General features: G+C 40.2%; 1 protein-coding gene across 1 annotated transcript; it reads left to right on the top strand.

Moving 5' to 3' along the window:
* Positions 1–575: 575 nt before the first annotated feature.
* Positions 576–21,284, top strand: pitpnb (phosphatidylinositol transfer protein, beta). The gene is made up of 12 exons (XM_078288686.1): positions 576–605; positions 7,798–7,828; positions 8,979–9,124; positions 10,036–10,127; positions 10,474–10,481; positions 10,981–11,055; positions 12,160–12,243; positions 16,171–16,248; positions 16,392–16,496; positions 16,981–17,103; positions 17,411–17,496; positions 18,187–21,284. Exons 1-11 carry the CDS (start codon positions 586–588, stop codon positions 17,456–17,458), a joined length of 810 nt encoding a protein of 269 aa, XP_078144812.1. The 5' UTR covers positions 576–585; the 3' UTR covers positions 17,459–17,496; positions 18,187–21,284.
* Positions 21,285–21,720: the final 436 nt, after the last annotated feature.

The raw sequence follows: 21,720 nt of genomic DNA, 5'->3' as shown, positions 1-21,720 counted from the left end.
CTTACTTTGATACCTATCAATATTGAACTTAAAATATTCGCACACATTCTCCGTACTACAGTATAATAAACATGAAGTCTTATGTTTATATCTGACAAAGAAGTAGTTATGTTTATCTCAACCCTAACGAAAAATCACTGCAGTGTTCCCATAATATTCCTTATCTTATTTTAAGGTTGTTGTTTTTTTTTACCACCTATGGTATCACTATAATCAGAGATGTAGTTACCACTACATCACTGAGTATAATATCCCTAGATAGATTGCTTTAGGGACTTCCAGTTTGTTGTGATATTTGTATAGTATCTTTATAAAATGTACAGTGTTACTATAGTTCTTTTGGTAAGGGAGATGTCTTTATTGACCTGACTCAACAAATCTGGTGGAATTTTGGTGTTAACAGAGAGAAAACAGTTAATTATGAGAAAACAGGGTTAACCTACAGTGCGTGGTGAGGAAGGATACTGTAGTGGACAATGGGAGGGAGTTCTCAGCCAATCAAATTATTCCGGAGGGCGGAACTAACTTGTTGATAATTCTGCCTGACGTTGACTCCCCTGCGCAGCCGCAGCCCGGGAGACGAAGATGGTGCTCATCAAGGAATAGTGAGTATGAAGTATTAAAAAAAATGTCTTACGACGCATTTACAGTGACATTTTTTATCTGCCGGAGAGATTATTAATGTGGGGCAAACGTGTCTTTCCGTCTCTTACTGTCGTTCGCGGGGTCTGACAGTTCTGTAGCCTCTGTAAAGCTAGCTTTGAGCTGGGTGGATCAGGACATGGGTAACGGGACACAGACACCGGTCTTTTTTAGGCGTTGCTAGTGCGAGCTAACGTTAGCTAACGTTGGTTAGTTGTTGCGGGAGGGGGTTTAATTAGCTTTTTAATGAAATTGAGTTATGTAAAAATGCTGCACTGGTTACCCTCAGAATCTGCACATTACGTTAGTTAGCGTGACTTTGGTGGTTTAATACATTACCACTAAGGAGTTACCTAGTTAGCTTGCTAGCAGCCTATGATATTTTACACAGTACCGTAAGCTTTCCCGTCCCGTGAGTGACAGATTAAGGTTCCATCTCCGTCGGATTTACCGTTAGCTAGCTAGCTGTAGCAACCGGCTAGCTAGTAGCATTACCATTGTCTGACAACGGAGTTCATCTGTAATTTAACGTTACACCACAAACTGCTACAGTTTTTTTCCCCCGATGTAGATATATTTTTCGCCTTGATTGGTTGTTCAGCAAAGTTGTTCAACAAAGTTAAAAATAAATATATTCAGCAACATTGACCAATACTACCCACACGTTAGCTGTACCGTTTAAGATAGCTTGCGGCTATGGAAAGACTTGTTAACTGTTACCGCTAACTTTGTCATCGCTAGCATGAGATAGTTAGCCCTTTAGCTGGGCGGCTAACACTAACATTATCGTATTGCTGCCACGTTAAGCTAATTAGCTAGCGTCATCCAACTATTCCACACAAACCCAGTGTATCACGACTGCGTTGTGGTGGTGGTCATGCAAGCTCCGTGTCTACTTTTTGTCAACAAAGCTAGCTTTTACTATGTACATCCGTTCCAGACAACGGTACCTGTTGTAGCATTTGAATATGTAGCCTAACGTTACCCCACTCAACCAGACCTTTCATTCCCGAGTGTTTCCTCTGTTTTCATTCAGTAGTGGTGCTCCACCACAGCAGGGACACCACCATTGCTAGACACCGTGTGATATTAAAACGAAAGTAGGGTGTAGCCAGATTGCCGTCTGAAATGGAGTATAATATTAATGTTTTGATTTAGTGTTACTATGACAGTTGTCAGCACTGCAACCTGCACAAGAGCCATAACTGGGACCACAACATGGACAGACAGATGTGGTATTACAAATAAAAATACCTCCAATCATCACTGCTACAAAACAGTAGAGAGGAAAAATCAGATGCCCTGCACACCATGCATTCTTCTTTAAAAAAAATCCCTCACAGATTTGTGCTTGAAGCTAGCTGCAACAGGCCTGTGTGTGTGTAACTAGAGCTCAGTGAATAGGCTACCCAGATATCTATCCATTGCCATCCAGTATAATTTGGCTGCTGTCTGATCTCTTAAGTCAAGTGTCACACTGGGGAGCAATATATTAGATATCTTACCACAATATAAGCAGTAAGCAAATCAAATCATGTCTTTACAATCTTCAAATTCATCAATGCCATTTGCAAATGTCATTTGCTCATATTAAGATGCGTTGCAGGCGTCTCTTGTAAGGCGTATTTGAAACCGTTTCTGTTTCTGTTTCTGTTTGTATTGAGATGAGAAAAATGTATGTCAAAACATGTTACTTGTCCTCTTAACCCAGAGAAAGGCCTGGACTTAAGCATAAATGTGGAGGCCTGTATCTTCAGAAGCTCATGGCAAGAGAAATCCATTCTTATGCTATCTGTATGGACTGTGCCTTTTTGCATCACACCATGGACCAATCCAGTTCACTGACTGCACCTGTGTAAAAGTAAATTATATTTTTGTCTGTCACACCACCATGGTTACCAGTGTGGGTGTGTTATCAGTGAGGCCTCCTCTTTTGTTTAGACAGGATTTTGTTTCCCATTTCTTGAGCTTGTCTTGGCCTGTGTGGCTCGTGTGTATTTGTGTGTGAGAGAACTGGGAGTCTGTATGGGGCAGAATGGCAAAGGTGCCTGAAGTATCTCCCAGGGAATATCCTCCAGACCTCCACTCTAACTCAAAGTATTCCGCTCGATGGGTCTACTCTGCTCTAGCCCGGGGTTTGATCTAGGCCAAGCAATTTTGCCAATGTCCCCCTTAAATATAAAATGTCCCTCTGGAATTTTATCTGTGTGTTCAATTGACCCCCTTCAAAATCACAGGCAGCAGACACTTCACTACAGTTTACACTAAACATTGCTGGTTTTAGGGATGGGCATTGAAATTTGCATCTGTTTAGGCATGTACAAAATGTTATGATCTTTGGTGCCAACTTACAGTACTTTAACTTTAAGCTGAATAATTGTAATCCCTCTTATTGTCTCTTATCTCACAGCCAATCGCTATCGGTGTTGTAGTCTTCAGCTTTGCTCATGATTGATTCATGATTGCACATTTAGCCTACGTGCATTAGGGCTGCAACTAATGATTATTTTGGTAATTGATTGATCTTGTGGCTATTCTTTTTGATTAATCAATTAATCAAATGATTATTTTCGTAGTTCCATTAGTTATAACAAAAAGAAAAAAAACAGGTATGGGTAAGAGAGCACAATAATTTACTACTTTAACTTTGGTCTTCTTACTTATCATTGTCTGTTTGTGCAAAATTCAAAATGATAAAATACTCTTAACATAACTAATCATTTAATGGCAAAGAAAATGACAGATTATGGATATCTGGCGAAGTCTCATGAAAAATATTTTGTGTGGAGATGAGAGCCGTCAGTTATCGTTATCCTCTAAGGTTAGTAGTTACCTTGCTATAACTAGCCAGGACTATTGGCACATATATTCATGTCTATAGTCAACTCCCATCATTGATAGCCCGATATTTTAAATGTTGGTGCAGTGCTACTGTGAAAGGCCATTCTGTTTTGCAGAGGTTACACTCTGCTTTATTGTTGGCTTTAAATTTGAAATATTTGCAGACTTTGTTTTGAAAGTCATAGTCAAAATATTTTTAATGTTGCTTAATTGATTTTGTCAATTATTTCGACTAATCGTTGCAGCCCTAATGTGCATGGCCATTAGCTACATGCCAGATTCACAACCCACTCCAAACAATAATCTCTGCTTTGGTAAATTTTTGACTTTGATTTTGTATTCAAAAACAAAAAGGAGTGAAATGAACTTAGTTAAAGTAATGTCATCTTTGAATTTAGGCACCTGACTAGACACAACTCTCTGATGGAAATCTGATGGAACTTTGCCCACTTATTACTATTTATATATTTGTTTACATTTTACCTCCAGTTCACCTCACTAGAGAACAAAGAGTCTTGCAATTTTTATGTATATGTAAGTTATTTCAGTGCTCTGAAGTACACAGAAGGGGAAGGAATGGAAATGGTACATTCAGAATTTGGCTAAATTTGGTCCATATCAATAATGCACATAATCATACTGTGCATCACAATACTAAAAAGATACTTGACAGTTTGTATCAATTCACTGCAAATTTCAGTCACATGTACTGTAGGCCTATGTAGTATTGATCCTGTGTTAAGTGTCGAATCATATCGTATTGTGACTCATAGTATTGAAATCAAATCTTATTGTGAGGTCCTTGACTATACCCGATAGCCACTACCATGTTACTACAACCTTGCTTCAGATGTTAGTTGGGCAGACCTTTAAAGGTATCACTTGGTGCAACTTTTTCTCCTAGACGGGTAAGCGCAAATTACGTTACCCAACGTTTGGTATCTAGAGTATTGCTGTTGGGGAAACTAGTCTATCCCTACTACCTAGATATAATACCTCATACCTCAGTTGTGCAGGGCTGAGCCTGATGAAGGCAAAGGCTAGTTGGTTTGTAACGTGTTTCGATTATGTACAAAGCTAACTATACTAATGTATGAAGTGGTTTGTCTGTCACACATACGGTCGATACTGAACTTTACTAGATTTTCTGGCATTTTGACACCGGCTCCTTTTCACACATGACGGCGTGCCGTTACATTTACGGAACAGGCTGCCTGTGTGAAAGGGGCTATGTACTGTTTTGATGTGCCATAGAAAAATGATTAGCCTTGATGATAATGATCTCAAGCTCACAAGCCCTAGAGTGTAACCCATGCAGATCCCCAGCTATTTCCAGGTTTCACTTTAGCTGAGTTGCACTTTGCACCATGTGTCTAGTAATGTTATTATAGAAGTCATGCTACATGGCCATGAGTACTTTCTGCATGTCCTGTTGTAAATATACTACTGCTAACTGACTTGTGTTGTTAGAAGTTATCGCATTAGTGTTGAACTGTTTAAGAATTGATTAGGCTACATTTGTTTTGCTAGGTGAGGGGGTGTGTATGCAGCACTGTTAAGAGGGAGGCAGGGTCCTGGGAGCGGGGTGGAGGCTGGTTCTTCCTTTTTGATTTAGATTCATTGTTCAATTTTGCACCTGCAGGCAGTTCTATTTTGCATACATCTTACACAGTGTACCATAAGCACCCTTAATTCCAAGTGCACCTTTTTTTAACAGTTTGTTTTATTATGTGAAACTTTGTTTAATTTAATTATTAAGTACATTTTACAGATATGGTAAGAGCATAAAAATGCATATTTTCCAAGGAAAATGTTGTTGACATGCGTTCATTTGCAGAAGCAAATATGTTCAAATGCTTGCATTTACACAAGGTATCAAAAATTTATTTTATTAGTATTGAATTCAAAGTCATGGGAAATTTCAAACATTACTCAACCCTGGCCAGAACCAATGCACTGTTTTCTCTCAGATCCAACGACAGCATATTCCTCACCTAATTTCTTAATTCATTAATTACAGGTGGCAATACAGTATCTCACTAGACAACATATTCATGTGTGTGTGATGCAGTCTCCAGATCATTTCCTATTGCCCGTCTAGAGGGGGCCAGGTTGATGACCTCCAAGATCGTCCTGGCTCAAACCGCGTTAGCCCGATGTGTCTTCTCTAGCTACTTGTATGCATTGCACGCCTCTTTGCCTGTCAGATAACCTGTAGTTTTCTTGCCCTCGTTTGCTGGGCTGCATAAATGGGATTGCCTAGGCTTTGCTAACTAGGCAGTGGGTGATTGGTGGCCAGTGCACAGGTGGGATGTATGTATCCCTCTAGGGAGTGAGGCACGAACAGCCTGCAAACAGACCCAGCCCGCTATACTAATAATAATAGAACTGGAATAAACTTATGTAAGGAGGCAGGTTATTTTTCTCACAGCACAAGAGTGTTCAGCAGGAGTCAAGCTCAGGTCAGTCAGTCGATTAGTCAGTTAAACGGCTCTCTCTCACCTCATATTGAGTGATGCTTGCTCGCCCAGTGTTACAGACTTGTGAGGATTTGCAACTGCGGTGGCTAATCTGTGTGTAACAAAAAAAAAAAATGCCGGTGAATATTTTAGTTGCAACTAGATTGAGTTAGCAAAGCAGTTTTTTGCATAACATTATTATTTTTATTATTATGTGCAATGCTAAGGAAACGGCGCTCTTTCTCTTTGTTCAACAGTTTTGCGTAACAGGCATGGAATTTATAAAGTTTGGCCATTGGCACTAATGGCCATGACGCTAACAGAGAATGCAATACTTGTAAATGTTAAATTATCATTTCATTTATTGTTATCGAGGTAGATGTGACAATATTGTGATATGGATTTCAGGTCATGTTACCCATTCCTCTGTTAGCATAATACCTCAAGTTGTGTTTCTAAACTGTTGTAAAAGCTCTCTCAGGGTAGGGGTCTGTTTTATAACATGTCTTTTACCCTGGTATGTTATTATGTCCTCTATTAAAGCCTGGTGAAGAAACTAGTTTTGTGAAGGCCCTATTGGTGGTTAAAGCTTATTCTGGTCTCATGCATCTGGATTTATTTGATGTGTTGGTGGTAAGTGGATTGGGCTGTTTTGTTGGCATCTGGTCACTACATTGCAGCAGTTAGGAGTTCAAGTCCATAGGGCTGAAAACTTGTTTTTGTCTTAGGTTTGTCTCCTGTTAAAAGTTAATCACTTGAGTCAAGTGGCCTCATGTAATAGTCCTTCGCTTTCTCTTTTTTTACAAAAGATATGATGCAACTATCTTTGTGCTACTTTGGGAGAGCACTCTTGGAGAAACGTGTGTGTTCATGAACTGCGGTTCATTAGGAGTGAGAAGGTAGTCTGAACCAACTACTGGAAACAACCCCAAAACATGTAGTTTTATGGGTAGAAGGAGATGGGTGTTAACATCTGATACCCAGCAGTTACTCATGCTTGGAAAGCATAGCATAACTGGAATCAGATGTGTTTTGATGCAATGTTGGTGCCATACCGATATCACCATGGGAAAAAACAAAATTTTGCACAGCGAAAAAATCTCGAATAAATTAGATTAAAACAGTATGACATGCAACTACTGTGTGATTGGCAACCATTTTTCATTGATTGTCAGTCAATCCAAAACAAAAGTTTTATTGTTCCATAATGAAACCAGTCTTTGCATTGAAATGGAATTGGCAGTTTTGTATGAAGTAAAATTATTGATGAACTTTGCAATTATTACAAACTACTGGATATCCCCAGGTAATTATGCTCCATGGGGCTAAAATCTAAACAAACAACTTTGCAGACTGAGAAACTGTGTGCAGGGTTTGAGCTAGGCCACACCATTGCACAAATGACCCTGAAATATAAAATGTCCTGCTAGAACAGTGGTCTCCAGTCATGTCCGATGGACTGCCGAGATTATGCAGGTTTTCGGTCCAACCAAACACTACACCAGGTGATTTCAGTGATTAGTTCCTCCTCTCTGGTTGAAGGTGTGTACATTTTTTTTAAATCAATCTGTTGGTTTTAAAAATTTCATACAAATCTGTACACATCTGACACATAATCTGCACATAAATTGGGAGTATGATTCACTGAAACTTGTGTCAAAACCCAGGTTTTTGAATGTGACCACTGAGTCCTCGATACCCGACAGCTTTGAATCTTTAGCACTCCGCTTAAATCCCTCTATTGCCATGAGTGGATATGTTATGTGCTATCAATAGTTTAGTGAGTTTAACTTTCTTCTCTCTCTACTTCCTGCCCCTCCCTCCATCTTTCCCTTGCTCTCTCTCTCTCTTACAGCCGTGTAGTCTTGCCGGTCTCTGTGGAAGAGGTGAGTATCACTACTTCCTACCTTCCTTACCATTATTATTTGAAAAGACATTTTGACCATTGAAGAGCTGATTATTTGAATCATTAGATGTAGATGATGCCATATCAATACACGTCACAGCTGTGTTTGAACTAACCGTTTTGAAGCCCAGGACTTAAATTAATGCCTATATTTCTATTTCTTATCTCCTAAAAGTGGAACCATTTCTGTTCACCTCTGCTCAGAGCTTGCGTTGGGGCTCATAGTAAGACAAAAGAGGCTTTGTTGGACAGCTCTGGTATTGATGTGACAGGCTGGTAGTGGTGGCTGCAGAGAGAAGAGCTGGACTGGGACTGTATTGGTCCATCAAAACTACAGCTTCTGTGTCATCTTAGTAGAGATCACACTCATTTTAAGTCTGACTTTTGTCAAAGTGTAGACTATTTACACAACTGTAGACTACTATTTTGTAAAGTTTTTATATCGTTGTGTTGCTTTCATGATGGGAACATTATAATGCTACACCTTGTCATTGAACGACCCTGTAGTATTCCAGGGGACTTTTCATTTGACAACGTAATTCTCTGCGATGCGTCAGAAGTACTTCCGCTCTGGGGCAGCCGGTAGGTTTTTCTCTAGTTGGTGAGATTTCAAGGCTGAAAATATGCATCAAGTGTCTAGGGAAAAATATTGACAGGACAGAAGAACTCCTCTGTCAGCAATATGTATGCATTAGGTGAGTGTATAAGCGTTTGTTTCCGTAGAAAGATTGACCAAGGCGACAGGGGTGCTGTTTTGCACTTAAGACAGCATAGCGGCTCCTTACTGACCGTGGAGAGAAAAGAATATTGTTAATGACGGTCTCTACTGGCTAAGTGATCACAATACATACCAAGCTAGGGTCATAAACTCTTTCCACTTTGCTGTAATTTGACTAAAAACAACCCAAGCAATGCACTGTGAACCAACGAAACATTGCATACATATCGTCATTTCTTCTCTTTGGGCCGGACTTTATCAAAATTTTTGAAAATCCCCGATCGGTGATTCAAATAATGGATCAAAACTACTTAAATTGAAATAGCCACTCTGCAAACTGTTTAGTGTGGGGTCACTGTAATTATGGTCATATATTCTGTCTGTATGTCTTTTTTCTTCCTGTCACTCTCAGTATCAAGTAGGGCAGCTGTACTCTGTGGCTGAGGCCAGCAAGAATGAGACAGGAGGAGGAGAAGGCATTGAGGTGCTGACAAATGAACCCTATGAGAATGAAGGGGAGAAGGGACAATACACACATAAAATCTACCATCTAAAGAGGTAGGTCTTCAAAATACAGGATACCACTGACATGCAATGCTCTCTCATGTGCACACAAAATAAGCTTGGCTTTTTAAAGCATTGTACATCTGTGTGTAACAGCTTTATAAGAGGTCTGACAATCACCACTTTTATGTGTGAGTTTTCAAAACATGAGGCAAATGACAGAGCTCCAAAGAGGCCAAATAGTCGCTGCCCAAATTGCAGGTGCATCATTTACAAACACTTTACCCCAGCTATTTAATGTGGTAAGGGGAACAGTCTGGAATATCATGGTAACATGCCAAACACAAACACATCACATGCATCACCAAAGAGGAACAGTAGTAGCAAGTCAAAGGTCACTGATGGGGATAGAGGGACAGAGTTGAGGGATAGAGTTGCTAAACACTACAAAACTGGCCTCAAAATTTACCACAGAATTGAACCAACACCTGTGTGACACAGGTGTCAGTTCACACAACGATGCACAACCTGGGGTAAGGAGCACAAAACCTCAAACCCTGGCAGTGAAAAAAGTATTATGGTCTGATGAGTCGCCTTTCACCCCTTTTCCCACATCTGGATGCATTTATGTCTGAGCTAAAGGAGGCCTTCAAACCACAATGTCTGTTGCCAGCTGTTAAACATGGTGGTGGATCTGTAATAGTGTGGGAAGCCATTTCATTGGTGTCATTAGGTCCTATATCAGCCAAGGAATATGAGGGCGTTTTACAGAACCAGGTGCACCCAAACACTGTTCCCTCATGTTGCTCCTATATCATAAGATGATCAAGCCGCCATACACACGGCTAAACAAATAATTTTTTGTTCACTTTGTGCAAGACAAAAAGTCTCTGCTCCAGACCTCTACTCTAAATGTTTTTATTTCTCCAGTGTGGGCCTGATTTGTTATTTTTCTTCCACTGTAGTAAAGTCCCAGGTTTCGTGAAGATGATCGCACCAGAAGGAGCATTAGTTTTCCATGAAAAGGCTTGGAACGCCTACCCATACTGTCGCACTAGTAAGTTGCAGCTGAACCACCATACCATTCATACTCTAGTAAATCAAAACTCAAAGCACCACTTCAGTACACTCTGCTTGTGTGATCTACTTAACTAGGCAGCTCTTATATGATCAGCATGAAAGTTCCTCTCATATTGCTGATGTATTCAGTTGATATAGCCCAGCTATAGTCGCATGTATGACATTCACTTAAGTTTACTTTTTATAAATATTATACAGTTGAGTAGTTTTGTCAGTAACATGAAACTGTTCAATTTTCCAAAGCAAAGATGATAACATCATTTTGGTCTGTTGGTACTGATGCACATTTTTCTTTTGTTTCCTCTTTGCTCCATCCACTGCAGTTGTGACGGTGAGTTGTTTGTAAAATGCACACACACTCATACACACACACACACAAATTTTGTCTATGTAGCATACTTTTGCTGATGTGTGAAACATATTTGATACTACCATTTCTCTTTCGGTAAGTGTTATCTCAGCTTGATATTGCTGTACCTTATTTGCAAGCTACCCACTCTTGCTAGGGCTTAAAATAGATGAGAGTAGAGCAGAGCACCATCACCAGTGTTGTTTCAATCTAAACAACTAATTGGTTAATTGGATTAGCTGTGGATTTAAGTACACCTCTCAGAACCCTCCATTCATGCCATTCTCTGTACAGGGTTTCTGTTGGCTGAGATCAGTTGCACTCTTTTGGTTGAGAGTGGCATTTGAATTGTGATTAATACCCTGAAATAGGCCAAGATCTTTCTCATAAAATGAATAAGTAATTATGTCAACTAGAAGCACAGCCCAAAAATTGAATTTTCCCTGTAGGAAACCCTGTATGTTCTCTCCTGTCTTTTCAGAATGAGTACATGAAGGATGACTTCATGATAAAGATCGAGACGTGGCACAAACCTGACATGGGAACAGTAGAAAATGTAAGTGACTGGAAGGAACCGTATGGTAGGGATGTCCCGATCCAGAGACCAGTCCGCGTTTTTCATTTTTGAGTATCTGCCGATACCCTGTACCAATCCAGTGTTTTTGGAATTAATTAATGTGTTAATTTTTCAACACTGCACTTTGTAAAGTAAAGCTCAAATCAATCCTATCCGCGGTCAAACTCGGCAGCGACAAGGGGCAGACGTCTGAACTCCAAACGTCTGTCGTGAAACTAATTGTGGTCACATCTTTGAATCGGTCCAAGAGGTGTTCACATACCTTGTTGTACAGTAGCGGGACGGCAGTTTCTGCGTCGCTACAGAATGCTCCATTAAACAGCCAAAGCTACATTTTCCACCACCAAGAGTTGCTGATCATCCAGTGCAATATACTCAATAATTCTCTTGGTTTTTTTTGTTTTATGTTTTTTGTGATTACATAGGGTAATTTATCAAGTGTAGTTCTTTCAGCTCATCCTCTAGTGTTTGCTGCCTGAACACAGACTTCCTTTGAATGCTGTTTCTTCAAGTGCCTGATTAAATTAGCAGTATTATAAGTAGCTCTGCTGCTGTCACCCCTCCAGATACTTGCATTGCAAACAGTACAATTAGCTGTTTGACTGCTTTTGCTCTGTTAAAAAAAAATGTCCAGACTGCTGCCAGCTGCTGAGTGCTGCACTGCTGTATGTGGTGGACGACACTAGGGATGGGGATTAAATAAATAAATGTATAAATGGATCGGAAGTTGATCGAACAACCTGTAGCCGATGCGATACCTCAAAATTCACCAGGATTGGCTCGGATACTGGATATTGGATCGGTGCATCCCTAGAATGGGGACATGTTAATGTTGAGTAGATAGTACTGACCCCTGCTGACCCCCTAAGGTGCCCCAAAGACTGAGTAGGTTGGTGCATATGCAAGAGAAATGTCCATATTACAACACAGCTGCATTTAATCCTCCCATCAGATTTACGCTGTAGTTTTGATCAAGGCCACTTTTGATCAAAAAGTGTTTCTTGATGCATGTGTGCTGAGGCCACGTGATCTTACCTATCACAACGTTTCCATGGTTTAATTGCTTCCCTTTCTCTCTGTCAGGTGCATGACCTGGATGGTCCTACGTGGGATACTGTGGAGGTGGTTCCCATAGATATTGCAAGCAAAGAAGAAGTGGCCACTGCCGTGAGTTTTTATGCTCAATATATCTGCTTAATGATGTGAAAATGTGGTCCAAACTTGAGCTATGTAGGCTTTTGTTGCAATGCAAAAATAAAACGTATGACATATGAGGGCCTTTTCAAACCAATAAAGTAAGTGTTAAAACGCTGAGTGGCTGGATTAGTTGTGTTGAGGATAAGGATGTGAACAGAGCACACACAGCCTGATCAGCAGCTGTCCAGTAGCTGGTGTTGGTAACTGATACCTCTGATCTACAGTAGGATGTCTCCACCCTGAGGAAGAGGCCTGGTCCTACATGTTGATTTTAGGTCTCAGAGGAGGCTGGCTAGTCACGGATACACTTTATCTATCCATGGTTATCATGGTCAGCATCCATAGAGCCTGATCGCACAGTATGAGGTACTTAAATCACATTAATAAGCTTGAATCTGGACTGGAAGTATGTGTGAAAATGAGGACCATTTGTTCTTCATAGAATGTGTCTCCAGATGAGCTATGAAATGAACAGAGTAAATGTTTTGGAATTGCACTTAGAGTTATCATTGAGGTATGCCTTTTTAGTATTGTGAGAGCAGTCACTATATCAGAGGTAGTTATCTAGCCTGGCATTGGCTGTCAAGTGAAGTGTTTCACATCAGGAACCAAGGTTCAGAAGATCTTACAGAAAGATTTCACTTAATAAGAAGAGTCTTCTCTCATTCGCTTTGTGGCTTGCACATCTAAACCAGCAAGCTGCATGAATGGCTAACCATTCCAGAGCTGCAATCTTTGAGCATGCTCATTTAGCACAAATCCCACACAATAAGCTAGGTACGTCGGGCAAATACTTGATCTCTAGTGAAAATTAGCTGATCATAATGGTAGGAATCTTTGGCTATGGGTGTATTAGCTACATTTGAGTAAGAGGCCTGATTTGCTGCTATGGCCATTATTATTTCTGCTGCTGTTGTGGGTAACCCTTTTGAAATATGCCTGTCTCCTTTGCTACTTTTAAAACCCACAAAATCACACTCAGCTGATAAGTGCACAAACAGAGTAATTCATCATACTAATATCGATAATAAATAATGAGCTTCTTGTTTTAAGCCATCACATTATCTTATGTAATATGCAGTCAAAAATATTTTAGAAAAACGGACACTTCACGGACATTTTCTTCTTGTAACTGATTTAGATCAGACCTACATTGATATTAGTTTATAGATGAATGCCCATCATGGAAATTCTCAATTAATAATTTCCATCACTATATGAAGTAGTTGAATATTGTTAAATGGCAGCTATAAATCACAATATTGTAATGGTTTTGATGTACTTGTCAAAACCGCTCTTAATGGTATTATGCTGTTAGAGTTTATATGGACAGTAGGCCACACCAAACCTTAAGCTCTTAGTAAGTCATGGCGCTGCTCACTATGATTTAGACCGCATTTACTAAGCTAGAAAAACAAGCCGTTAATGCTCTCTGACCCTTTGATTTAATGTCAAACTGGAGAAGATTGAGATGGGGAAAGGTATGCTGTCACAGAGCATTGGATTATAAAATCTGATGACTTACTTTGTTCTTAATGAGGCCTTTCTTAAATAAAACTCTCAGGCTTCTTTCAAAACCCCCCTTTTAAGTACAATGGGGGCATGTCTCAGTCAATAATACTTAAACTAACATGTTACCCTGGGTTTAAAATCTAAAAGGAGACATTAAGCCATTCTCATCCAGGTGGAGTGCAGTTGTCCTACGGCTACAGCGTTTCTTAATACCAGCTCCTGTACAATAATGACTTAAGTGGATCAGTGTTGAGGCCAAGGCTTAATCTGAAGGTCCATCTGCTCCAGGTATTCACCAGTCTTTCACAACAGATCTGATGGATTAAAACAGCACAGTGAGCCCTGGGCTCAGGGCCCGGTAGTTGAGAAATATTGTCTGAAGATGAGTGCTGTGGATGTGATGAGTGTCAGAATCTGTCTGGGTTTTATCTTTGTCTAAGAGAGTTGTATTTCCTGACTGAACACTGGGTGTGGGGCAGTGAATGGGACTGTAGTACCTAAAATACAATCTAGTGATTGCTGATTCCTCAGTGTGTTCCAGGACAGGAGTCAAAACACTTGGTAAAGTGTGGAGTCTGGCTAAATGGTCAAACTCAGTCTTCATGAGGGCCACATGGACTAACTGGACTGAAACTGACTGCTGTCGGGAATTTATTTATATAACATTTAATTGAACAAAACAAAATTATGATCTTTGACCCTGTTTTTAAATCTCTCATATAGCCTATTATCGTATAGTCTTTACATATGGCCTTAGAGAACATGACAAATCAATGGCTGTGCAACCAAAATAATCATGATGATCATGTTTAACTTCTTACATGTACCATATAGCCAACTGATGTACAGCCTGCCTAGCAGCCGCAATGTAGCAGTGGTTGTTTGTGGCATTCAATCAAGAAAAATGAATAACCTTGAAGCGACACAACTTTATGGTATTGTTTGTTGTCATGGCATATTTATTTTTAGATGAAAGTACATCCTGTGGGACCTTTGTGATGGTTTGTTGGTCTTCATTATGCAGACCATTTGTTAAGATGTGTGCATCTGAACCTTCTCAGCACATGGGCAGCTGAAGGCAGAACTGTTTCACTGTGTCTGGGATTAAAGGGGCAAACACTCACTCCTCCAATAGATTGACACTCTGCACGTTTCCCACTGTGTTTCCCTGTTTTAAGTCCCGAAAGAATGAGGGACTTAAAACAGGGAAACACAGTGGAATGTTTTGAGATTAGCCCCCATTTTTTGATGAGGAAATGTATATGAGTCAAGTTTTACATTGTTCAAAATCTCTGTCTCCTCTCACCATCCACGCATCCATTGTGAGCGCTGTCCGCAGAGAATTGCACTGGGGTACGTTCGATTTAGTAGTCAGAGCAGGCCGGTTATTTTATGGAAGCCAGCTTTAAAATCTGGCATTGGGTGCATCGAGGTACATGCCAGGACACGAATCGAACTGACCTGTCTACGCTGGTGCGTGTGTGTATTTGGGAGCAGGCTCGATCAATCACTGTCATGTAGTTTGAGTTGAACTAAAGGAATACGTTATGGATGATTTTAATCGGTCGGTCCTGGTCTAGGTCAGAGGAGGCAAGGTAGAGCCAGGAAACACAAATACATGGATGTTCTTCATGTATAGGTTATGTTATGTATATATCTGATGGGTTTGGTTAAACGAGTGATTGATTATCCATATCTGGAAAGATGAGTTTGTATTAGGTTGTATGAGTTGGTGAAATATATAGAAACAACCTTTGATTCTTTGATTTGATTAACTGATGTGATTCGTTAATGTATTTTTTTACAGTAAAGACACGGATGAGGAGTGATGAGCACATACTGTATATCATATTGTCTGCCGCCAGCATCAGCCTTCCTTTTTTAGCCATCTAGATAGCTGGTTTGCTAGGTGCTGGGGAACAATGGGCAGTTTGTCTGTGTGTCAGTGTGTTGGAGGGGGGTGAGGTGTGTGTCAGTTTAGCACGCAGGGTGCAATAGTTTGCTCTGTGTTTTCCCACCGATTGCAGCTGCAACATAGCAGACCAGAATGAATTAACAACACAGGTTTGTATGTGGGAAATTTGCCAGCCTTAGGTTTGAGTGGAAGCTGAATGGCTTCCAGCTTGTTGCTGATCTTATAATGAAGTTGCATTAAGAACGTTGCAAGGCATCAATTCATCATTAGCAATGAAAATAATGATTTTTGGCATGATAAGCACAAGGGAGCTATGGGAGAGCAGAGGATTAACATCTAGTTTGCATATATTAATACATAATATAATACATATAATACATTTACTTGTGCACACACGGTGTGTGGACAGCTGACAACTCCAGTATAGTCTGTTTCTTGCAGGGTCCTAAGTTTCTGTCCTTTCCTTTCAGGACTACAAGCCAGAGGAAGATCCTACTCTTTTTCACTCTACCAAGACGGACAGAGGACCTCTGGGCCCTGAATGGAAGGTATTAGCATATGAGCAGATGCACTGTTGCGCAATTTTAATGAGATGTATTATCTCTTAGTATCCATAGAGTTGTCATGACTGTACCCATTGAGCAATTGTTGTATTTCCCTCAAAACTGTTTTGTTTTTTCACCCCTGGCAGAATGAGTTGAAGGCGGATTGTCCTTATATGTGCGCATACAAACTGGTCACTGTCAAGTTCAAATGGTGGGGTCTGCAGAGCAAAGTGGAAAATTTCATCCACAGGGTAAAGCACAATATATATACTGTATATAGACCTCAGATATAAAATAGTTTATTTTATATCATTTACATGGATGTTAATGAATAATTGACCGGAGATTGTTCTTCATTGTATATCAAGTCAATAAAGCCTGTTGAATGATACAAATGATCTTTATTTTGCGTAGAGGAACTTTACCATGATTTGCAGTGTGCCATCATCATATGTGTGGTGTGTTGTTTTTTATCTTGTGCACCAGAGGGAGCCATTACTATGAGGAGTACTTCACTGTTACTGAAAGTCCCTGCACTTGTCTGAGAGAGGGAAAATTAAACGGAGCAAAGCACAGTTCAGTTTAGGAAAGAAATGAGACGGGCAAGAGCATAGGGAGATTTTACAGACTGTAACGTGCATCCCTAGTTCTGTCTGAGAATAATCACTGTCTTCATTTCAAACAGGATGCTCTTGAATCTACACTTGGCTTTAACTCCTCTCCTTGCTTCCACAGCAAGAAAGACGTATTTTCACCAACTTCCACCGCCAGCTCTTCTGCTGGATTGACAACTGGGTGGGTTTGACCATGGAGGACATCAGGCGGATGGAGGAGGAGACTCAAAAAGAGCTTGAGGAGGTAATTAACCAACCACATGCACACCCATCCTTCCTAAGATACAGACTGTGCTGTCTTCTCCTAGGGCTGCTGACTGAAGTGCAAGGTAGATGTAAGAAAAGCAGCTTTTCAACAGTAATGTCTTTCCTACCTTTTACAGATCTGCAAAAAAGCAAGGGAGTTTACGCATGAAATGCACTTTTTCTGTTATGAATGATGATGGCAGTAATGATCGTCATTCTCATTTCTGTGTTGACCAGGCTGCTGGAGGGGGCACGAGATATTTAACCGACTTAATTTAACCCTTTACTCCTGAATTTCACATTAGATGCGTCAGAAGGGAGATGTGCGAGGCACCTCTGCAACGGAAGAGTAGGCCCCGCCCCTGTAGGTCAAACGCTAGAGGCAGGCTGAGTAAGTCCAAAACGGGAGAGATGGTGGCGTTGCATGGATTCATTCTCCGCACTTTTCTTAACGCACCTCTTTTCTTCGCTCACTTACCACTCATCGTGTTTATCGTTGTCTGACTGCCGTCCAACTTTATCAATTTTGTCAATTTTAGGAACTGTCCAGTTTGTCTAGTTGTCAATTCCTTTGTGCTTGCCATGTTCTCAGCTCTGCATTTTGCCTTCTTCCCATTATAACTCTCCTCTGTTTTCTTCTCATGTCCTGTGCTCTCCGTTTGAATCATTTTTCCTTCAATATGACCGCATGGTTATCATGAATCTGCCTTTGTGATGTTAACTTTTGCACGCCTCCTTTGTACTCTTCTTGAATGCTTCACTCAGTGCTTTTATTTTGTTTTCCTGCTGCTGATGTTTTGGATGTTTTGAGATGTTGGGGATGAGGCTAATAACCTCAGCTCGTTAAAAGTTTTTCCCTTTCATTAATGGTGGAAGTTGGCTACTTTTTCTGAACTTGCACCGCTTATGACTGCATGAGTTGGTGCTGTGACACAAAGCACGGCTTATTTCTGCATCTCTTCAGTCTTTATTACCAAACTGAACACAAAGCCCATCTGTTGCATTGGGTTTATCACCCCCCCCTCCACATACTCTTGTTAATCACGCTTTTCTCCTCTTTCTCTCCCCCTGCATCGCTCAGCTGCGTAAAACAGGTCCGATTCGAGGCACCAGTGCTGCTCATGAGCAATGAGGCAAATCAACCAAACCCTGTCATGATGATGTCATCAGAGACACGTCCACCATGATGAGGAAGTGGCCCTGACGTCTGCTCTTCTCCTCCTGTCTCACATGATTCATTGGGGGGTTTGACAAGATTGGTTAACAGTACTGTACAGATCCTTTCCCAATCACAAGCCACCCATTCACTCAGAAAAAAACAAAACGGTTTTGCATACATATAAAAAGAAAAAAAACTCTTTGCACAGAACGTAAATTGCCTGATATGTAATTGTTAGTCGATTATCAAAATGGGCTTTGTTTTTATCCAGATGTGTAAACCGTGACTCAGAAAGTCAAGCCTTTTGAATTGATTAGAATGTTGTTTTAGTTCCTGATATAAAGGTTCCCACAAAAATTGGTATGAGATCTCTTAAGCAGGTATTGGACCATTTTTTTCCTCCTCACCTTTCCCCCCTTGTATTATAACTGTCTGTCTCTAGTTTTATCCTTGTCTCTCTCTCCCCTCAATATTGTCTATATTCTTGTCCTAGTAAAAATTTGTATAGATCTCAACCCCCTTGTCTCACTGTCCCCTCTGTCTGGCAGTTGGTTGGGAATGATGATGTTCTTTTTGTTTTCTTTTCTTTTTTCTCTTTCTTTACAGTTTTGATTTTGAGGCTAATCCATGCCTGTTTATTATGGTTCCAAGGAAATATATAATGCTTATGCATGATAGATAATTCTTTGCTACTCTTTTCCCACACATGCCCATGCCCATATGTCCCACATTTACACGTGCACACTGACACTTCCCCTCCGCAAGTTCATGTGGACAGCAGCAGCTCCTCACTAACTGGCATTGCACGAGTGTACAGTCGCTGCAGTGCAGCTTTGCTCGAGTGGATTGTCTGTGTTCATTAGCGAGAGGGTTAGTTCCCTCTAGGAAATTTGGAGTATGGGTCAGAGAGTCTGTGCGATACATCTCTGCATCTGCGTGTTAGTGTGTGCATCTGTGTGCTTGTTTGTGTTATCACCTGCCTTTACTCTTAAGGACTTTCACTCCAAGGAGTGAGATGGATAATGTTCAGCTAAAACTACCAAGATTGCTGCTTCTGAGTGGTTTTAGCACACAGCTGTGCTTTCACTCCATGATCAGCATGTTGAACTCGCGTCATGCTGTTGCTGCATGTCCCCTCCCCCTGGCTAGGGCTTTAATACAGGGCTTGGTGGGCCCGAAGCCTCCAGAAAGCTTTTACTTTACTGAAACAGTGGTGAGGAGGAGAATTTGTGCATTTGCATGAATCGAGGTAGCTGTGTTTCGATCTTTCTTGCACTACCTTTCCCCCTCTCTCTCTCTCTCTCAACTGACTGAGCATATGGGTCCAGGCAGATCTGCAATGTTTGTTGCAGTTGTGGATTGACAAGCATTCTGGGTATTTAGTTTCTGTTTTGTTCTGTTTCTTGTTTTTTTTGTTTTTGTTTTTTTTTGGTTTGGTTGTACCATGTATAGTGATTTTAAGCATTTCATCTACCTTAACTACAAGAGAGTATGAGGTCAGTCTGAACATTTCTTGACTATTTATAGTTAAGGATGAAATTGTTTCGACAAAAGTCGTCAAGTTTTACCCCTATAGTCTAGGTTGGCGTAGGGTAGAATAGTATAAGCCTTGACCTGCAAGCAGGTGGCGTTTATCCCACCCTGTCCTGCTCCACCATCTTCTGGCTGCCTGTGGTTCAGTTTCTCTGACTTCAGGTTGTAGCTTCTCATCAGAGCAAGAGCTTAGTTCTGTCTTTTTTGTTTTAGTTTGAGTTTAATGCAGATCCTGTTGGGCGCTAGGTGTAAGTATTTTGTGATGTTTTATATGATCATGATCACCTTAGTATTACAGCTGTGATTAAGAGGTTTATTCAGACATCTATGACAGCCAGTGTCTCCAAAATCCTTGTTTTCATTGTAACCTATCCATGTGTAGTCCAGTGGACAGGCTTAAAGAGAGGGCCGGACGTGTACATTTCAATAAGCCCATTATACAAATAGGCAAACTTTACAAATAGCGACTTGAATTGAATATTCACAGCTACTAAGCATCGTCAGGTCTGTCATTGTCAATACTGTACTGGTAACAGTAACTTCAGTAAATTGTATTCTCAGAGCAGGTAATGTCAGCTCTGTGGACGGTGTGCTATTGAATACAGTGTGAAAGGTGGAGCATGCTATTCATGTGTTGTCTCACATGCCATGGTTTTAACTGTACCTCATCCATGCCAATGAATGTACAGGTTTACTTAGGAGGAGATGCATGTGTCAAACTATGCAGGAAGTTGCCGACATATTTTACACCTGTACAAGCATGACATGTGCCCATGACATCATTGATACATGCGGATGAATGAATTTACAAAACATGATTGAAAAAAATGTTTTTTCTCCATGGTAACAACTCTAGATTTTGATCTGCATGCTCAGCATTTTTTTTATTCTTTGCATTTTCCTTTCTTTTGTCTAGATATTATCCATTTACGTTTGATCAGTGCATCAGTGCTTTTGAGAAGCTCTTGAACTGCATCAGACAAGAAGGGAATTTTTTTTTTTAAGGGAGGGTTCTCCTCAAAATCAAACTAGATTCAGCTTGACCTCAGTTCACTTCTGAGGACTGAAAAGTTCTGACTGAGTTTGATCATGAGGGGAATTTGCCCTGTAGACTAGAATAGACTGTGTGATGTACACTTTTGTAGCATTACCAGTGATGCCAGCCAGGGTAAGACTGTGAGGGGAGGGATAGAAGCATAGGGAACAGACTGAGTCCAAAATACTGTATCTTTCTTGTAATCATGAATAAGCACTTGCAAAATCTACTGTTTCTTTTTCTTTTATTTTTTTTCTGTTTTTTTTTTTTGTTTTTGTTTTTTGAAAGACAAAGATTCACAATGCATTCAATTTTCTCTTTTCTGATAAGGTGAAATTCAGGGGAATTAGTAGTGAATGTAATACAATTAGTTTTTTTTTCACAGTTTTCAAACTGTGACAGAAGGTCTAGACAATGGAACATAACAGAATATCTAATAAATTTGAACAAATAAGGAAATTGCTGTGCTGTCTCCTGTTTTCTTGACTTGGGAATTTCTCTTCGAGGATATGTTTTGTCTTTATTATGTGGTGATAACCTCCTTAGTTTTCATTAATAATAGTACTGTAGGTTTTATGAATACATTAACTTGTTCAATTACAGCATCTGCTTTGTATACATGTAAAGAAATTCACAAAACTCACTCAAGTGTACAAAATGGCTTTAGACAACACAAACAATATTTGGCAACAGGAAAATCTTTCTGAAAGCTGACAAACACAGAACCACGGTTCTTATTTTTGAATTTATCTAGAGACAAAACTTGATGACAATGAATAGGCTAATGACTTGCTGATTAATGTTTGCGCTTTAACATCCAAATGAGCATAATTGTATTATACAATATATAATATACATATTATGACAACAACTGCAGATATTACTGA

The sequence above is a fragment of the Centroberyx gerrardi genome, chromosome 2, assembly GCF_048128805.1.
Source record: "Centroberyx gerrardi isolate f3 chromosome 2, fCenGer3.hap1.cur.20231027, whole genome shotgun sequence".
In the NCBI taxonomy this organism is placed as follows: Eukaryota; Metazoa; Chordata; class Actinopteri; order Beryciformes; family Berycidae; genus Centroberyx; species Centroberyx gerrardi.
Note: the sequence above shows the minus strand (reverse complement) of the source record. Positions and strands in the feature narration are given on the sequence as shown.